This window comes from Nycticebus coucang, unplaced genomic scaffold, assembly GCF_027406575.1.
Source record: "Nycticebus coucang isolate mNycCou1 unplaced genomic scaffold, mNycCou1.pri scaffold_70, whole genome shotgun sequence".
Lineage (NCBI taxonomy): Eukaryota > Metazoa > Chordata > Mammalia > Primates > Lorisidae > Nycticebus > Nycticebus coucang.
Window position 1 is genome coordinate 479,569 of NW_026515597.1, and position 19,505 is coordinate 499,073.

Here is a 19,505-nt window from a genome sequence, read left to right on the forward strand (position 1 = left end):
TTTCCTTATTAATTAATTTGGGTTTACTGTTTATTCTAGTTATCAAACCTTTGTTGGAAACATACCTGGAAAAATCTTCTCCCATTCTGAGAACCGTGTGCCTGCTTTACTTCCTTTGTTCTTGGCTGTGCAGAAGTTGGGGTTTGATCAGATCTCTGTAATATATTTTCAGTGTTGCTTCAGTTGCCCAGGGGCTGGGATCCTCCTCATAACATATTCTTCCAGGCCAATTTTTTCAAGTGTTTCACCTGTCCCCTCTTAAAGTATTTTTATAGTTTCATGTCTTAAGTTTAAATCTTTTATCCAGGGAGAATCAATTTTTGTGAATGGTGAAAGATGAGGGTCCAGTTTCAGTGTTCTACAAGTTGCCAGCCAATTCATCCAGCACCATTTGTTGAATAGGGAATCTTTGCTCCTATTTATGTTTTTGATACACTTATAAAAGATAAATGATAAAATGATAGTAAGTGTCCATGTTAATCTCTTGTTTCTCTATTCTGTTCCATACATTTACCTCGGTATTTTTGTGGCACTACCATGCTGTTTTGATCACTATAGATTTCTAGTATAGGCTGAAGTCTGGTAGCCTGATTGCTACTGCTTTGTCTTTATTTCTGAGTAATGTCTTGGTTATTCAAGGTTTTTTCTGATTCCATATAAACAAAGTACTAGTTTTTCCATGTTGCTTTGGGTAATATGGACATTTTAACAATGAATATTCTTCACAGCCGTGAGCATGGGTATGTTTTTCCATTCGTTAACATCTTCACCTTTTTTTTTTTTCTCTCAGAGTTTCATAGTTCTCTTTACACAGATATTTCATGTCCTTTTTGAGGTAAATTCCCAAATATTTCATCTTCTATGGTACTACTGTAAAAGGAATCTAGTCTTTGACTATTTTTTCAGCTTGACTGTTGTTGGTATATGTAAAATCTATAGATTTGTAAGTATTGATTTTGTATCCTGAGACATGCTGTATTTTTTGATCAGAGGTGGGTGTTTGCAACAGAATAGAGAACCAAGAGAAAACTCAGCTATTTACCATTATATGACCTTTGACAAGCCAACTAAAAACATTCAGTGGGAAAATGATTCCTTATTTTACAAATGCTGCTAGGTGAACTGGCTGGCTACATGTGGAAGAATGAAACTGGACACACACCTTTCAGTATTAACTAAGATGGACTCACACTGTATTAAAATTTACACTTCAGACATGAAACTTTAAAAATACTATAAGAAAGTACAGGGAAAATACTTTAAGAAAATGACCTGGGTGAATATTTTATGAGGAGTACCCCCTGGGCAACTGAAGCAACACCAGAAATACATTACTGTAACCTGATCAAACTAAAAAGCTTCTGCACAGCCAAGAACACAGTAAGTAAAACAAGCAGACAGCCCTCAGAATGGGAGAAGATATGTGCAGGTTATGTCTCTGACAAAGGTTTAATCACCAGAATCCACATAGAAATCAAACATATTAGCAGGAAAAGAACAAGTGATCTCATCTCAGGGTGGGCAAGGGACTTGAAGAGAAACTTCTCTGAAGAAGACCGGCACACTGCCTACAGACATATGCAAAAATGCTCATCATCTTTAATCATCAGAGAATTGCAAATAAAACCTCTTTGAGCTATCATCTAACTCCAGTAAGATTAGCCCCACATCACAAAATATCCAAACCAGAGATGCTGGCATGGATGTGGAGAAAAGGGAACACTTCTGCACTGCTGGTGGGAATGCAAACTAATGCATTTCTTTTGGAAGGATATTTGGAGAACACATAGGGATCTAAAAATATACCTCCCATCGGATCCTACAATACCTCTACTAGGTATATATCCAGAAGTTTAAAACTTTAATCCAGTGAGAGTCTATCTTAGTTAATCCTGAAAGGTGTGGGTCCAGTTTCAGTCTTCTACACATTGCCAACCAGTTCACCCAGCACCCAGATTAAATAGAGAATCTTTCCCAAAAATGACATCTTTGATGGTCTTATCAAAGATCAAATGATTATAAGTGTCTGGGTTCCTCTCTTGGTTCTCTATTCTGTTCCATACATCTACCTCTATTTTTGTGCCAGTACCATGCTGTTTTGATCTGTATTGATTTATAGTATAATATGACACCTGGTAGCATGATTCCTCCAGATTTGTTTTTATTTGTGAGGAATATCTGGCTATTTGATGTTTTTAATGATTCCATATTAAACGAAGTATTACTTTTTTGAGGTCTTTAAAGTATGACAGTCATGCATTAATAGGGATATTGGTTTGGGTAGGATGGACATTTTAACAATGTTGATTCTTCCCAGCCATGATCATGGTATGATTTTCTATTTGTTAACATCTTTAGCTATTTCTTTTCTCCGAGTTTCATAGTTCTATTTTTAAAGATGTTTAGCATCCTTTGCTAGTTAAATTCCCAAATACTTCACCTTCTTTGGCACTACTATAAAATGAATGGAGTACTTGACTGTTTTTTCAGCTTGACTATTGTTGGTCTATATAAAGGATAAAGATTTATGAGTGTTGATTTTTTAACCTGAGACCTTGCTATATTCCTTGGTCACTTCTAAGAGTTTTTTAGTTGAATCCCTGAGGTTTTCCAGATATACAATCATATAATATGGGAAGAGTGAAAGTTTGATCTCCTCTGACATTATATGGATACCCTGATCACCTTTTCTTGCCTGATTGAGATGACTTCCATTACAATGTTAAAAAGTAGTGGAGACAATTGGCAACCATGCCTCATCCCTGATCTGACTGGAAATGATTTCAGTATAATTCCATTCAATATGATATTTGCTGTAGGCCTCTATCATTTTAAGAAATGTCCCTTCTGTACCAATTGTCTTACGTGTTCTGATCATGAAAGGATGCTGGATATTATCAAAAGCTTTTTATGCATCAATTGAGAGAAGCATATGGCCTTTGTTTTTTATTTTGTTCATGTCATAAATTACATTTATAGATTTATGGGTATTGAAACAGCTTTGATTCCCTGGGATAAAACCCACTAGGTCATGGTGTATAATTTGTTTGATCGGTTACGGGATTCTGTTTGTAGGAACTTTTTTATTATTTTTTGTAGTTGTTGGCTGGGGTCTGGTTGGAACCCTCCACCTCCGGTATATGGGGCCAACACCATACTCCTTGAGCCACAGTCACCAACCTATTTGCTATGATCTTATTGAATATTATTGTATCAATATTCATTAGAGATATTGGTTTATAATTTTCTTATTTTGGCGGGGTCTTTTCCTGGTTTAGAGTCAATGTGATGTTTGCTTCATAGAATGTGTTGGGTAGTATTCCTTGTTTTTCTATATTTTAGAAAAAGTTAGTAATATAGATACTAGTTAGTTTTTAAGGTTTGGTAGAATTCTTATGTGAAACGATCTGATCCCAGACTTTTCTTTTTGGGGAGATTTTGTATAGTTGATGCTGTTTCAGAGCTTGATATATGCATGGTCAACATGTCCGCTTCACTCTGGCTAAGTCTAGGAGGGTGGCGTGCTTCCAAGTATTGGTCTATTTCCTTTAGATTTTTGTATTTCTGAGAATAGAGTTTCTTATAATATTCATTCAGGATTTTTTGAAGTTTTGAGGAGTCTGCTGTTATTTTGTCTTTGTCATTTCTGATTGATGAAATAAGAGATTTTACTCTTTTATTCCTGGTTAGGTTAGGCAAAGGTTTATCTATTTTATTGACCTTTTCAAAAAACCAACTTTTTGATGTATTGATCTGCTGTATAATCCTTTTGTTTTCAATTTCATTTAATTCTGCCCGAATTTTGGTTATTTCTTTTTTTCTGCTGAGTTTGGGATTGGAATGTTCTTCATTTTCCAGTTGCTTGAGATGTTCTCTTGCAGTGTTATAAATTTCTCTTTTAGGCCAGCCTTTGTGATATCCAAGAGTTTCTGGAAATTGGTGTCTTCATTATCTTTTTGTTCCAAAAATTTGGTAATTTTCTTCTTAATCTCACCTATGACTCAGCTATCATTCAGCATAAGATTATTTAGTTTTCATGTTTTTGTATGAGTATGCAGATTTCTGTTGTTACTTAATTCAACTTTTGTTGATGATGGTCTGAGAAGATGCAAGGAATAATTTATATTCTTTTAAATGTACTGAGTTTATACTTGTGACCTAAGATGTGATCAGTTTTGGAGGATGTTACATGGGCTGATGAGAAGAATGTGTATTCAGTTTTCTTAGGATGGAATGTTCTGTAGATGTCTGTTAATTCCAATTGTTAAATGGTTAGGTTTAAGTCCAAAATGTCTTTGCGTACTTTCTGACTGGAGGATCTGTCTAACACTGCCAAAGGAGTGCTAAAATCTCTATTATGGTGCTGTAGGAAATCAAATTACGCATATCTGTTAGAGTCTGTCTTATAAGTTGAGGTGCATTCTGGTTGGGTGCAAAAATGTTAATAATTGAAATCTCATCATGTTGAATGTTTCCCTTACCAACAATGAAGTGACCTTCATTATCGTTCCTTGCTTTTTGTAGACTATTGTATCTGTGGACTATTGTATCTGTAGACTATTGTATCTGTGAATAAATTGTCAACCCCTACTTTTTTTCTGATTTCCATTTTCCTGTATTATAGATGACCATCCCTTCACCCTGAGTATATATTTATCTTTTAAGGTAAGAGGAGATTCTTGTATGCCACAGATATCTGACTTGAGTTTTTGTATCCGGTCAGCCAACCTGTGCCTCTTTAGAGGACACTATCCATTCACATTAATTGACAATATTGAGAAGCCTAGTAGTATTTTGGGTATCATGTTTTTTCAAAGGTCCACTGGGAATTTTTAATCCTTTTTCCACTGCGAAGTTGGAATTTTATCAAAAGTTTCTGAGTGAGTTGACTTTGGTGGTAGAGGATTATGCTGGTCACAATAGAGGATATGATTGAGAATATCCTGGAGAGGTAGTTTCATTATGGCAAATTTCTTCAACATGTGAATGTCATTAAAGTATTTAACTTCTCTATCATGAATGAACCTCGGTTTAGCTGGATACAGGATCCTGGGTTGAAAGTTATTTCATTGTAGGAAGTTAAAGGTCGATGACCACCCTCTTCTAGCTTGAAAAGTTTCAGTAAAGAGATCTGCAGTCATTCTAATATTCTTACCTTTGTAGGTTATGGTTTTCTTATGTCTGGCTGCTTGTAGAATTTTCTCCTTCATATTAACTTTGGCGAAGTTAATTATAATATGTCTGGGAGATGCTTTATTTGGGTTGAGTCATGCTGGGGTTCTGAAACTGTCTGCTCTCTTAATTTCAGAATCTCTTGCCATGTTTGGTAAGTTCTCCTCAATTATCCCTTGCAGTAGAGTATCTGTGGCTTTCGAGGCAACCTCATCCCCTTCAGGAATTGGTAAAAGGCAAATGTTAGTTTTCTCTGAAGTGTCTCAGAGCTCTCTGAGAGAATGATCCATTTTTGCTCTCCATTTCTCATCTTTTTCGAGCATTTGGGAGCATTCAAAAGCTTTGTCTTCAATGTCAGAAATCCTTTCTTCTGCCTGCTCCACTCTGTTACTGAGGGATACTACTATATTTCTCAGATCTTTGAGGGCTGCAAGTTCTTGCCTCAATGTGTCAAAACTTTGTTGACTTTGTCTTTGAATTCATTGAATTCTTGAGACAACTCAATTCTCACAGAAATTGCATTTCTTTCCTGGGTATATTCTCCTGCAGGCCAGGTGCTATTTGAGTTAACAGAAATTATGACTGCCCTGTATCGCTCCTGTTGCACCGATTCTCACGGAGCTGGCATCTCTGTCTCCATTGCACTCTGTGTTGGGGCAGGTACAGTTAGAGCTTAGAAATGGCTCTAGTTTCAGCCCTTCCCTGGACTGATGCTGCTGCTCCACCTGCTTTTGTCCCAGCTATGCTCCTCTGGGGGCCAGTTGCATCTTGGGCTCGCAGAAGCAGCATTTCTGACTCAGCCCTGCCCTGGTTGTATACCTTCTGTGTGTTCACATGGATACTATTGTCTGTCCCTGTCACGCCACTCCAAGACAGGTACTGCCTCAGGCGTATCCTTTGGTCATGGGCCTGTGTGTCCATCTCAGATCTGTTCCACCCATGGCTGCCCCCAGAGCAGAAGCCAGCTGCCTGTTCTTGCTAAGAGAGGCGGGAATTGTTTCTTCAAAACATCACCAGGGGTGTGAGCCCTATTGTTCATGCCACTGCCACTGCTGTGCTGCCCCCATGGGGTGCCATCTCTTCTTCTCTTGTATGGCTCCCTTGCTTCACAGTCCCCACTTTCCACCCATGCCTCTGTTTTAGCACAGACTCAGAACAGCCCATGCCCTGTCCACAGCTCTCGAGAAAATGCCCAAGAATCTGGACTCTATGGGGGACAGGCTTTCCAGAATATAGGGTGAGAGTGGAGGGGAGTGGTGGGAGTTCAGAATTGCAGGTAGAGTCTATGTTAAGTTTTATGGCTGGTGGGAGAGCGCCATGGCACACTAGTGGTACGTCTCTGGGGAAGGAGTTCTGGTTTATAGAGTGTCTCTCACGTGGGATAAAATAGGAGGAGATCTGAACTCTGCTTGCTTGTTTGTAGAAAGTATACTGTGAGGTATTCTCATGGGGGAGAGGACTTACATCCACTTGGTGATGGGTTTTGTACTTATTGTTTGTTTCCTTGGGTTCTTAGCTCGCCTCAGCAGGGGTGATGTGTTCTTCAATCTTCACTCCTGTCTCAGCTCCAAACCATCAGCTTACTTGGTAAACTTCTGTCCTTTCACCCTCCTTTTGGACGGGTGCCTCTGTGGAAATCTTGCCTCCTCCCCGACAGTGGACATTTTCAATCCTTTCACCATTGTGGATGTTAGATTTCATTCCAGGTTTTCTGGGTGAGTTTACTTCAGTGGTAGACCATTAATCTGATCATGATGGAGGATGAGTCTGAGAATTTCATTGATACCTGGCTTAGTTATGGCTAATTTCTTCCACATGTGTGTGTCAGTGAAGTATTTGGTTCCTTGATCAAAAATGAAAGTCAGTCTAGCTGGATACAGGATCCTAGGCTGAAAGTTATTTTCTTTTAGGAGATTGAAAATGGATGTCCATCCTCTTGTGGCTTGAAAAGTTTCCGCAGAGAGATCTGCAGTAATTCTAATATTCTTCATCTTGTAGGTTATACTTTAGTTACATCTGGCTGTTTGCACAATTCTCTCCCTCATGTTTACTTGGGCATAGTTAATTACAATGCATCCAGGAGATGCTTTATTTGGATTGAGCTCTTCAGAGAAGAAAAAGTTCAAGTTCAAAACGAGGTAGATGGTTCCCTTGCCTCTGCTGCTTTTTCCTTTGTCAGTTGTCTGGTCCATTCTAATTTTCCAAGTTTGCATGTTTTATTAATTACATCTAATTAATAAAGATTTGATTAGCAGAACTGAGGGTCACCATCTTCATCATGATTTTTATGTTCATTTGTATAATGTGTAGAAAAGAAAATGTACAAGCAAGTGCCCAGAACATTTTAGGTGCTTCTAAGAGATGTGTTCTCTGTTCCTATCCTTCTATTTTTATTAAGGATTGCCATACTTTCTTGAAGTTGTTCCCTAACTGGGAAGGAGATGCACAGTTTATGTACTGTTTGCTTCTTTTACTTAAACATAAACATAAGGCAAGTTGTTCTTATGAGAGGATTTCTTTTTCTTCAACAATTTTTCCTATCAGTAAATATTTTATCACAGAACATTTTGATGTCTTCAAGGCCTTGTTTAGCTAAATGAAGCAGCCATTGACATTGTTGAGCTTATACTCAACATGACATACTCCAAAGTTGCCCATTATGCCAGTATCTAACGTCAACACTGAAATATTTCTAGAGTGAGAAATATGTTAAGGATGTAATGCCAAAAGTATGATAGCCCATGTATTATATTATTCACAATGTTCATCTGTGTTTGGTGGAGAATGCAAAGTAATGTTATGGAAGGTGAAGTAAGATCCTTGTTGCTATATAACATGAGTTAATGTTGTGTTTTCAAATATGTTTCTTTTGGCTGCCCATGCTCAATTTACAGAACCTGTAGCCATGCAGAAGTGGAAGGTAAGGTTCATCTCGAGAACATATGTATGGCTGCAATGCTCTGGTTTAGAAGACATTCTTTTTTTCTTTTAAAGTTAAAAAAAAATATTCTTAGAGTAGAAAATTCAAACATTTTTTGGGCAGCGCCTATGGCTCAGTCGGTAAGGCGCCGGCCCCATATACTGAGGGTGACGGGTTCAAACCCGGCCCTGGCCAAACTGCAACCAAAAAGTAGCCGGGCATTGTGGTGTGCACCTGTAGTCCCAGCTACTCGGGAGGCTGAGGCAAGAGAATCGCTTAAGCCCAGGAGTTGGAGGTAGCTGTGAGCTCTGTGAGGCCACGGCACTCTACCGAGGGCCAAAAAGTGAGACTCTGTTTTTTCTAACATTCCATTAGAAATTTTGTGATTTTAAATGCCATTTCAGTGTGGAATATGTGACTGGGAGGAACTGGAGGCTGTATTCCAAAGGATATTTTTAGGTAAAGAAATGTGGACTCTTTAAATACAAAAAAAAAAGAAAAGAAAATTCAAACATTTTTGACAAAAGTGATTAGGAAATCTTGATACCACTTATTGTAACTATAACATACTTGAAACTTAATAGTTGATGTTAATATTAACATAATTTATTGGAGAATCTTAGCAAGGATGATTTTGGTGGTTCTTCTCGAAGTGGAAATTCAAATGGAAACAAGAAAGTATGCAAACAATTAGAGGGTAAAAAATGTATCTTATGAAAAATGTCATGCGAACGAATGTTTATTGAGGAACATGAGCACCAAAAACAACCTTGGCTTTTAGATATGTATGGTAGAAAAAAAAAAAAAAAAAGAAGCAGCAGCAGCAAAACAGTGATAAATTGTATCTCTTCTCAGGTGTCAGCAACAGATGATGATGAAATCAAGAGTATCACTAAATTAATGGAATCTTTAGTTCCATCTCAATATAGTGCAAGAGCTGAGCAAAGTCAGTAAATGAGGAAAAGGGCAGGTTTACAAAAGGGAATGAAGAATTGGGAAAGCAGACAGTACAGGGAATACATAGAGACAAAAGGAGCAGATGGATGTAATGGCAGAGTGTTCCAATAAAATACTTCTAAATAAAAGGTAGATTAAGGAGTTAGACAGGTGGGAAGAATATAATAAAATGAGCTTCCAGGGCCAAAATGAGTGAGACAAGTAGCACCAACTTCCATGTTCTCCCTGTTTCTCTATGTTGGGAAGGCATTAAGGTCTGTGGCCCCTGGTCATGCAGAGCTGTCTGATGCAGTGTGGAACTGTACTGGTATGCAATTTCTCATCATATAAAGTGATGTTTCCTCATATCATACGGTTCAATTCAATTGATAGAAGACAATAGGCTTACTCCTGGAGAGGTCAGGAAAGCTGTTGCCAAGTAACATTCCCTTAGAAATTTTGTGATTTTAAATGCCATTTCAGTGTGGAATATGTGACTGGGAGGAACTGGAAGCTGTATTCCAAAGGATATTTTTAGGTAAAGAAATGTGGACTCTTTAAATACAAGAGCTTCTCAAAACATTAAGAAATCATTGGGGACCATGTTAAAAATGCACATCGTGATTGAGCAGGTTTGTGATTCTACAGTCGTAATGCATTCTCATTTGTTTCCAGTGCTGTTGGTCCTCAGAATGCCCTGAATAACTAGGGTGTAGAGTTCTCTGTAGAGAAATGTGTAGGAGGCACCATTGAAGAACACTTCCAACGGAGAATCAAGGGAAAGCATTATTTTGCTCTTATTTCTGAGCATGTTCCTAGCTGGAGGATGACAATGAATGATAGAGAAATTGAAATACTAGATATATGATGTTATTGCAAATAAAGAGGAAAGAGGTGGTGGAAATAATCCATCAAAAGAATGCAGATGGCAGATTGCAAGATTTTTTTTTTTTTTTTTTTGCAAACCAAGAGGGCTTGTGAGTGGGCATAGAGGCAAGGCAGAAAGAAGTTTAGTGAGGAAATTTCTCAGTTACTGATGAGCAAACATGAGAGAACTCAGTTCAGGTGGCTTCAGGAAATTTGCACACACAGAGAAGACTGGATTACTGCAGCTCCAGAGATTACTGGAAGGAGGAGGAAGTGCTGGTATTAGGGCAGAACACAGAGAGGCATTTCTTTTCTCCAGAAGGATCAGGCATCTGAGATATATGTTGCATTGATACTAATTAATAAGATGAGGTTGCATTGAACAAAGATGGGTGGCTTTTTTTGCAAATGCTATTTCTTTCTATAAAGTAGCTGTTTCATAAAATCCCTTAATGAGTTAATGTGAGATCTCCAAGAACATTCATTTTAGAAACAGTACACTTATCATTTGATTCAATCTGTATAAAAGTAAACAATACAAGCAAAATATGTATTCCCTAATATTCTGAAAATTTTTTTAAAAAGCCTAAAAGCTTATTTTTTCTGAATTTTAATGTCACGTGCAGTGAATATTCTAGTGATTTTTGAATACAAAAAATTCATTAACATCTAATAATTCTTTTTTAAAAACATTTTAACTTTTTTTTTTTTTTTTTTTTTTTAGGGCCAGGGCTTGGTTTGAACCTGCCACCTCTGGCATATGGGGCTAGTGCCCTACTCCTTGGAGCCACAGGAGCCACCCAACATCTAATAATTATATGGCCATTCAGTGTTTCCTTTTTGATAAATAATTCACCATAGATAGCTCAGTATAATTTCTCACATACCTCTTATACGAATTGAGAAAGAAAGTTAACAGCACAAAAGTAGAGGACCTAAGAAATATTGGTATACTTGCGTGTCTTGTGGGTGTGGAAAAGATCAAATTTTTAAAACTGCTATTCTACAAGGGTCTAGCCATGCAGATCGATTGAACCATTCCTCTAATGAGAAATGGATTATACCCTCATCTGAACTGTCATCATAGCTGTGTTTCTTCCTAAATGATGTCCACAAACTGAAGAACTTGGCAGTTAATTGCAGCCTATTGTACAAATGATGTTTTGGGTTGTAGTAAAGACATGCTGTAAGCTTCTGCCATCGGCCTTGCCTTTTATGCTCTCTGGGTCATGATTTGCTCCTTCAAATAAAGACCACTCTTCACTCTTCTGTATGTACACTTTTCTATATGAGTGATTTTCATTTGAAACATAATCTCACTTTTGAAGTTTTAACTGTATATTATATTAAACTTGTATTCCTATTGTCTTCAGTTTTTGTCTGTCATGCTCCTGTCTGCCCATAAATCAATCAATCCACCAATAAAAGAGAGAAAAAGCAGCCTGAAACCTAAAGTAATTATTTTCAAAGCCCAGCTTGAGGCTTCTGCTCAATAGGAACTCTCCTCCACTGTATGTTTGGCTTTGTCATATTTACATTTACAGTGTCATTTACACTGATTGTATATTCTCTTTTTTTTTCAGTGCATGTTAAGACACAACCTCAGTATCAGGTACTAATATTCATTGTCTTGAATTATTTTCTGTACATTATGTGAAATTATACTTTACTTATGATACAATTTGTTTCAAAGCTTACTGTGCGTGATGTTGATATAAAACCTCCTATTCCAAAAAAAGGAGTACAAAGGATTAAAGTTAAACCAGCTGCAACAGGTAATTTTCTTTTGTTGTTGTTGTTATTCTGCCTCCCATTGTTCTCTGATTTGACTTCCCTGTCCTTGTTAGGGAATTGACAGAGGTGAATTTGGTGATTCCACAACTTTCCAAGTGCTTCTTGGAATTCAAATCTTTACTTAGAGGAGCACTCCATGTTAACATCTCAGTCATGTTTAATTATTCCATCTTACTGATTTTACACTGATGATGCAAAGGAAGTCAGATGATCCAATTAGCAGAGTGTGTTTGTGTGAAGGAGTATCCTTATTAGTAAAATAATTAATCATTCCTTTATGACTATTTGGTAGACACAGTCTTAAAACCATGATCCTGAAAGGTTAATAGTAGGAAATAGTCCTTCCGTACTATTGAATATATTACACAGAAGTAATCAACACCGGGAGTTGTCTGGACATTATTTCCATAGACTTTCAAAGTGCGTCTGGTGATAAATATTGCCGAGAATTAGTCTTTGTGTCATAAAACTGTACAAAGATGGTATACATTGCAACTTCTTTATTTGCTCAACTTTACATTTTTTGCATCTGTTGAGAATGACATTAGTACCCTTGTTTAATTTAAGCTCTCTATACCTTTCCAACATACGTGTACCACACTTAACTGAACACTCTGAACGCAGATTAGAAAAGGGGCATTCGTAAGTAAATGTGATTGGGGATCCCTAGGAGCCTTTGTATACAGTCCATTGTAAACATTAAAGGTATTTGTACCAGAATGTTTATTGCAGCCCAATTCATAATTGCTAAGTCATGGAAGAAGCCCAAGTGCCCTTCGATCCAGGAATGGATCAATAAATTGTGGTATATGTACACCATGGAATATTATGCAGCCTTAAAGAAAGATGAAGACTTTACCTCTTTCATGTTTACATGGGTGGAGCTGGAAAATATTCTTTTTAGCAAAGTATCTCAAGAATGGAAGAAAAAGTATCCAATGTACTCAGCCCTACTATGAAACTGATTTATAGCTTTCATATGAAAGCTATAACCCTATTAAAGCACAAGAATATGGGGAGAGGGGTAAGGGAGGGGAGGGGAGGGAGAGGATGGGTCGATGGAGGGTAAATGGTGGGATCATACCTACAGAGCATTTTAAAAGGGTACAGGTGAAACTTACTAAATGCAGAATATAAATGTCTGAACACAATAATTAAGAAAATGCCATGAAGGCTATGTTAACCAGTTCAATGAAAATATTTCAAATTGTATATAAAACCAGCACATTGTACCCTATGATTGCATTAATGTACACAGCTATGATTTAATTTAAAAAATCTTACTATACTGAGCATTGAAATTGAAAAAAATTATAATACAAAACTCAGATTATTCATTCCATAAAAAACCACATTACACTGGAGGCTAACATTATGTGAAACATTTCTGGAACCACTCATATATTTCAGAAGTGCATTTATTTTGCAGTATAGCCTGTAAGTCATCTTCTGTTTATACATGTGGCCCTGGAATTTACCTTCCCTAACTGTGGTCCCTCTCCAGGGTCATTAGGATGATTAAGCAGACCTTGAATTGGTAATATAGTACCTATAATAGTACCTTAGGTCTCACATGGGGTTTTCACAATCTGACTTTTTCTCAACTCTCCATTTTAGCCCTTTTCCTGTGTGTCTGTCTTTTCACTAGCATTACTGAACTACCTCTGGGAGTGCCCTCTGAACCAATCCCTCTCTGTTGGACAAATGCACGTCCTCTTTCAGACTTGTTTTTACTCCTGCTGCTTCCTGTCCTGCTCTCCCTTTTTCCTGGCCTCTCCATCTTTTCATCTTGCTCATCTCACCCTTTACTTCTCAGTTCAGACATGACTTCTGGAAAAGCCAACCTTGACAGATCTTATTCATTTCCCTTTAACCACAGTATAATTATCAAGTAGAATAGATAAAAACTGTGTGCCCAACAATGCTGTGGAATATTGTGTCCTACAGCCTTGGGATCTGGGGAATAGAAATGGAAAGAATTAACTTATAGTTCAGGTGGGGAAGGTGCAGAAGAGAAATCCGTAAGTGCTGAGGCCTCAGTGAGAGAGTAGATGCCGTTTGTCCAGGGAAAGAGCTGTAATTAACAGAGTCCTCACATAGCAATCTGTGTCCATAAATAGAGAAGGAAAGAATGAAAGAAAAGAAAAGAAAGGAGAAAAATAACAAGAAGAAAAAAGTAAAGAACAAACGGAACAAATATTGTCAGCATATTAGAAGGAAAGCATTTCACACGTAAGTCACAGGGCATACACTGATTATGGTATAAAAAGTAACAGCAACTTAGTGAATAACATGTGCAATGCCTGGCAGGTTCTATTAAGTAGGAGAAAGAAGTAAACAGGGCTACTTCATATGTTTTCCTGGATTGAAAATTTTTTCTTTGTTTATGATGGCTTTGTCATTTATGTTGGGTGGATGAATTTCTGCGTGAATCTGTGATCTTTGTGTGCCTTTTACACACTAATGCCTAGTAGTTTTCTGAGTGGTTTTTCAAGTGTTAGGTAATTAGGAGTATTTTTTAAAGAAGTATATAGTCTGCTAAAGACAACTTCATCTAACTCTCAATCTATAAAATAAAAAGAAATTTAGCTTGCTATCCATTTTTATAAAGCTGATAGCTTTTACCACATAATTCTAAGCAACTCATTGTTAGATTAATTAGGAGTATTTTTTAAGGAAGTCTATAGTCTGCTAAAGACTTAACTTCATCTAAACTCAACTTATAAAATCAACAGAAATGTAGCTTTCTATCCACTTTTATAAAGCTGATAGCTTTTATCACATCATTCTAATCAACTCATTTACCTAAATATATGAAATTTACAGTATACAACTTTGTTACATCAGAAGAAGAGGAAGAAGAGCCTAAAGGAGATGAAAATGACAAGCCACAGGTATAAACAAATTTACATTTATGTTTCTGGTTTAATACTGTTTTCTTTGTATGAATGATGTGACATAGTCCAAGGGACATTTCCTACTGGAATAGTATTTTAGAATTCATATGTCATAAGCTAATGTTTAAGTTGAGGGATTTTTTTTAACTAGTTATAAAACTTAAACCTTGCTAGAGTGAGGAGTGACTTATAGCTAATCTTTGTCCTTGGAATCGAGGCAGAGAATTTCTGATGTTTTTCTGGTTCTTTAGTTTATAACCTTATATAATAAGGAAGGTATTGCCAAGTACGGAATCATATTACTAAGCAAGAGAAATTATGAGCAATTTCACCAAGATGGCCACTGAGTTGGACTCATGTTCAAAGAATCACCATTCCCAATGTCCCAAACTGTAGTGGAATTTTATACTGCCAGTCATTCATGCCAGGTAAAGTATTTCTTTCTCCTTATGGCCTCTGGCTCAGTTCAGTGTGTGTTGAGAGAGGGAAAGGGGTCATTAGACTGTGCCTATGAAGATAATCCTACCTTAAGAATGGGACTTTGATGTGAGGGTGCAGCAGCAAGTTTGTAACTACTTACCTACAGGACATTATTAAATGGTATCAAGGTTCCTTCACGCACTGTCTTAAGAGGACATTAGAATATCTTAGTCATAGGCTTAAGCAGATAGATAGTCTGTGTCAGAAAATAGCACTGTCATATTATGGATATCATTTGAATTTACATTTGAGGATTGGCTTTTCTTTCTGATTGCTATTGATTTTATCATGTAATAATGTATAGTTTCCCAGGTTTGAGTTATCATCAGTTTTTACAAACAGTTTGGAAATGCAGTCTTGGGGGGGGCCACTATTGAGGTTAGAAGGTTTTAGTTAGGGAGGCTCTGTATTCACACTAGTTATCTACTGATGCATTTGGTCGTTTTTAAAGATAATAAGTTAATTCTGGACTGAATGAGAATGTTACATTTGCTAGTTCACAATTTTTTTCTATGTGTTCTCTAAGGAATATTATTTTTTAACATGTATTTACAAGCCAGTGATTTCAGAGTAGATAAATACATTTAGGAAGTTTTCCAATACGATTCTTATTTTCTAATTTTATTTTGGAAAGAACATTCTCCTTGACAGAAAACACAACTGAGAAACAAAATAAGCACAAGAATATTGCATGTTTGCATATGAAAACATGTCTCCTGACTAGGAATAAATGAGGACTGATAGAATATATCTGTATATTCAGAACTTCCTTGTGTGCAAAAGTATGAGCAAATGTGGGGTCAAACAAGGTGAAGTGGAATGGGGAAATCAATAAAAACACCTAAGAAATGAGTTGTAACAGTGTTCTGACTAAAACTATGAATAATACAAAATTCCTGCTTGCCCTATAGCTGAGTTACTGTAAGGAAGAAGCAAAGTTTTTTAAAAGCACCTTCTGTAAGTGTCCTTGTGATAAACGGATTTTTTTTTCTTTTGGGTAGATGCCCAGCAGTGGGATTGCAGGGTCAAATGGGTAGTCTAGCTTGAGGTCTTCGATGGTTCTCCACACTGCCTTCCAAAAAGGCTGTATTCATTTGCAGTTCCACCAGCAGTGTAAAAGTGTTTTCTCTCCTCATCCATGCTAGCATCTACAGTTTTGAGACTGTGATGTGAGCCATTCTCCCTGGGGTTAGATGGTATTTCAGAGTGGTTTTCATTTGCATTTCTCTAATTATTAGGGATGATGTGCAGTTTTCATATGTTAATAAGCCATTCCTCTGTTTGTCTTCTTTAGAAAAGTTTCTATTCATCTCTCTTGCCCAGTGATCTAAGGGATTGTTGACTCTTTTAATGTTTATTACTTCAAGTTCTCTGTAGATCCTAGTTATCAAGCTTTTGTCTGAATCAAAATATGCCAATAACCTTTCCCTATTTATTCCAGCCTATTTATTGAAGCTCAATTTACTATCACCAAAATGTGGAAGCAGCCTAAATGCCCACCAACTCAAGAATGGATTAAGAGCTGTGGTATTTGTATAGCATGGAATATTACTCAGTCACTAAAAAAGACGGAGATTTCACATCCTGTGTATTAACCTGGATGCATGTGGAACACATTATTTTTAGTAAAGCATCACAAGAATGGAGAAATAAGAACCCTGTGTACTCAATTCTGATACGTGGACAATTAAGGTCCTAGTACACAATGGGGGTGAGGGATGGGGAGAGCTGAGAAAAGGAAGGAGGGAGGGCGTGGGGGATAGATTTCACCTTTTGCGGGGCAGGACACAAATATAATAGGCTCCTTATCTGACAAAACCAATTAATGTAACCTACTTCTATGTACCCTCAATGAGTCCCCAATAATTAAAAAAAAAAAAAAGAGCTTCATCTAATTTAACAAATAGTATACCAGACTGTGAGGGGAAAGATGCACCTGGAGTGTCCACTCCTTAGTGCTTCAGGCATTTTTTCAAGAAAAAGTCCTCACTCATAAAAAATATCTGTTTATCTCATGCCTACATTGTGTCCCCTAGGAATACTCACCACTCACCCTCTAAACTTTATTTAAATGAAAAAAATAAACTCTGAAAATTATAACAATCCAGATAGACATTAGGAATACACTTGACGCAGGTGAGGAGAAATGTGAAAATGTTACAGACAGTAAATAAGCAAGAAACTCAGAAGTTACAGTTGAAATGAATGGACACTAAGTTTTTTTTTTATGTCTTTAATATGATGTTTTTATTTTATTTTTTATTTCATAATTTTTTTTTCAATCATAACTGTGTTCCTTAATGCCTTTATGGGGTATAATGTGCTGATTTTATATACAATTTGGAATGCTTACATCAAACTGGTTAACATTGCCTTCACCTCACTTAATTATTTGTTGTGTTAAGACATTTATACTCTACTCCTAATAGATTTAACATGTACCCTTAATATACACCATAGATGATGTCCCACCAGTACCCTTAATATGCACCATAGATGATGTCCCACCAATTATCCTCCATCTACATGGCGAACCCCTGCCCTTCCTCTCCTGTTCTCTGGTCATTTTCGGCTACACTTTTGTTTTATCATTTGTGTAAAAGTGTGTGGGATTATATGTTGGTTTCATAATAGTACTGAGTACATTGGATACATTTTTCCCATTCTTGAGATACTTTTCACTAAGAAGAATATGTTCCAGCTCCATCTATGTGACATAAAATAAATAAAGTCTTAAATGTTTTGGCATAGTAACTGAGATAACGCCGGAAAGGCTATGTTAACCACTGTGATAAAAATGTGTCAAATGGTTTATGAAGTGAGTGTATGATGCCCCATAATCATATCATTATATACAGTTATGATTTAATAAAAAAAAATAAAAATTAAAAAAAATAAAAATTAAAAAAAAAAATAAATAAATAAAGTCTTCATCATTTTATGGATGTATGATATTCAATTATATACACACACACACACATACACACACACATACACCATAAGTTGTTAATCCATTCATGGGTCTATGGGCACTTGGGCTTCTTCCATGACTGAGCAATTATGATTTGGGCTTAAATAAACATTGTGGTACAAATATCTATGTTGTAAAATGATTTGTGGTCATCTAATATAGACCTAGTAGAGGAATTGCAGGATCAAATGGCAGGTCTCCTTTCAGTTCCCTAAGTGTTATCCAAACCTCTTTCCAAAAGGAACATTTCAGCTTGCATTCTCACTAGTAGTGCAGAAGTGTTCCCTTCTCTCCACGTCCACACCAACATCTGCACTTTTGGGATTTTGTGATGTGGGCTACTCTCACTGGAGTTAGATGATGTTTCAATGAGGTTTTGATTTGCATTTCTCAGATGAATAGGGATGATGAGTAGTTTTTTTCATGTGTCTACAGGCCATGCACCTGTCTTCTTCAGAGAAGCTTCCATTCAAATCTTTTGCCCACAATGAAATGGGATCACTTGTTCTTTTTTTATTAATTAGCTTGAGTTTTCTGTGGATTCTAGTTATCAAAACTTTGTCAGAAACATAACCTGCAAATATCTTCTCCCATTCTGAACTTTATTTAAATGAAAAGAAGTATAATGTGAAAATGTTAATAATGTGCAAAGAACCTGGACATGTATTTAACAAACATGAGGAGAAATGTGAAAATTATACTGACACTAAAAGAAGGAAGGAACTCAGAAGTTACCACTGGAATGAAGGAAGACCATGACTTTCAAAGTGTAGTGGCAAGAAATAGGAACCAAACACCATTAATTGGATATTAGATATCAGAACTATGGTTCAATCTAGTAATGCAAAATTTGTGACTTGATAACTTTAGAGAAATGAAGTGCGGGCTTGTTCAAGTGAAAGGGCACAGTGCTTCTGCTTCTACAGGCACTTATGAAGAAGGAAAAGCAGTACATACTGCACGTGTTCCTGAGGCATGAATCAGAAAATATTCATCCCATCTTTTTTAATGGCTGGATATTATTCCATTGTATACTTATACCACAGCTTATGAATCCATTCTTGGGTTTGGGGGCATTTAGGCTGTTTCCACATGTTGACAATTGTAAATTGAGCTGCCATAAACAGTCTAGTGCAAGTGTCCTTATGGGAAAAGGATTTTTTTTTCCTTCTGGGTAGATACCAAGTAATGGGTTTGCAGAATCAAATGGGAGGTCTGCCTGGAGTTCTTTGAGGGTTCTCCACACTGCCTTCCAAAAAGTTAGTATTACTTTGGCAGTGTAGAAGTGTTCCCTTCTCTCCACATTCATGCCAGTGTATGCAGTTTTGAGATTTTGTGATGTGTACTATTCTCACTGTGTTTAGATGATCTCTCAGGGTGGTTTTGATTTGCATTTTTCTAATAATTAGAGATCATGAGCATTTTTTCATATGTTTGTTAGCCATTAGTCAATCTTCTTTAGAGAAGG

At 36.8% G+C, this 19,505-nt stretch overlaps 1 protein-coding gene across 1 annotated transcript in view; it reads left to right on the top strand.

Annotated features, from left to right (window-relative positions):
- Positions 1–19,505, top strand: part of LOC128579607 (neurofilament medium polypeptide-like) — a gene marked incomplete at its 3' end in the record, with an annotated part of 132,562 nt that overhangs the window by 39,977 nt on the left and 73,080 nt on the right. The window contains exons 7-9 of the mRNA XM_053581597.1: positions 11,479–11,507; positions 11,589–11,670; positions 14,516–14,583. Of these exons, the coding sequence (XP_053437572.1) occupies positions 11,479–11,507; positions 11,589–11,670; positions 14,516–14,583 (179 nt within the window). The remainder of the gene's footprint in view (positions 1–11,478; positions 11,508–11,588; positions 11,671–14,515; positions 14,584–19,505) is intronic.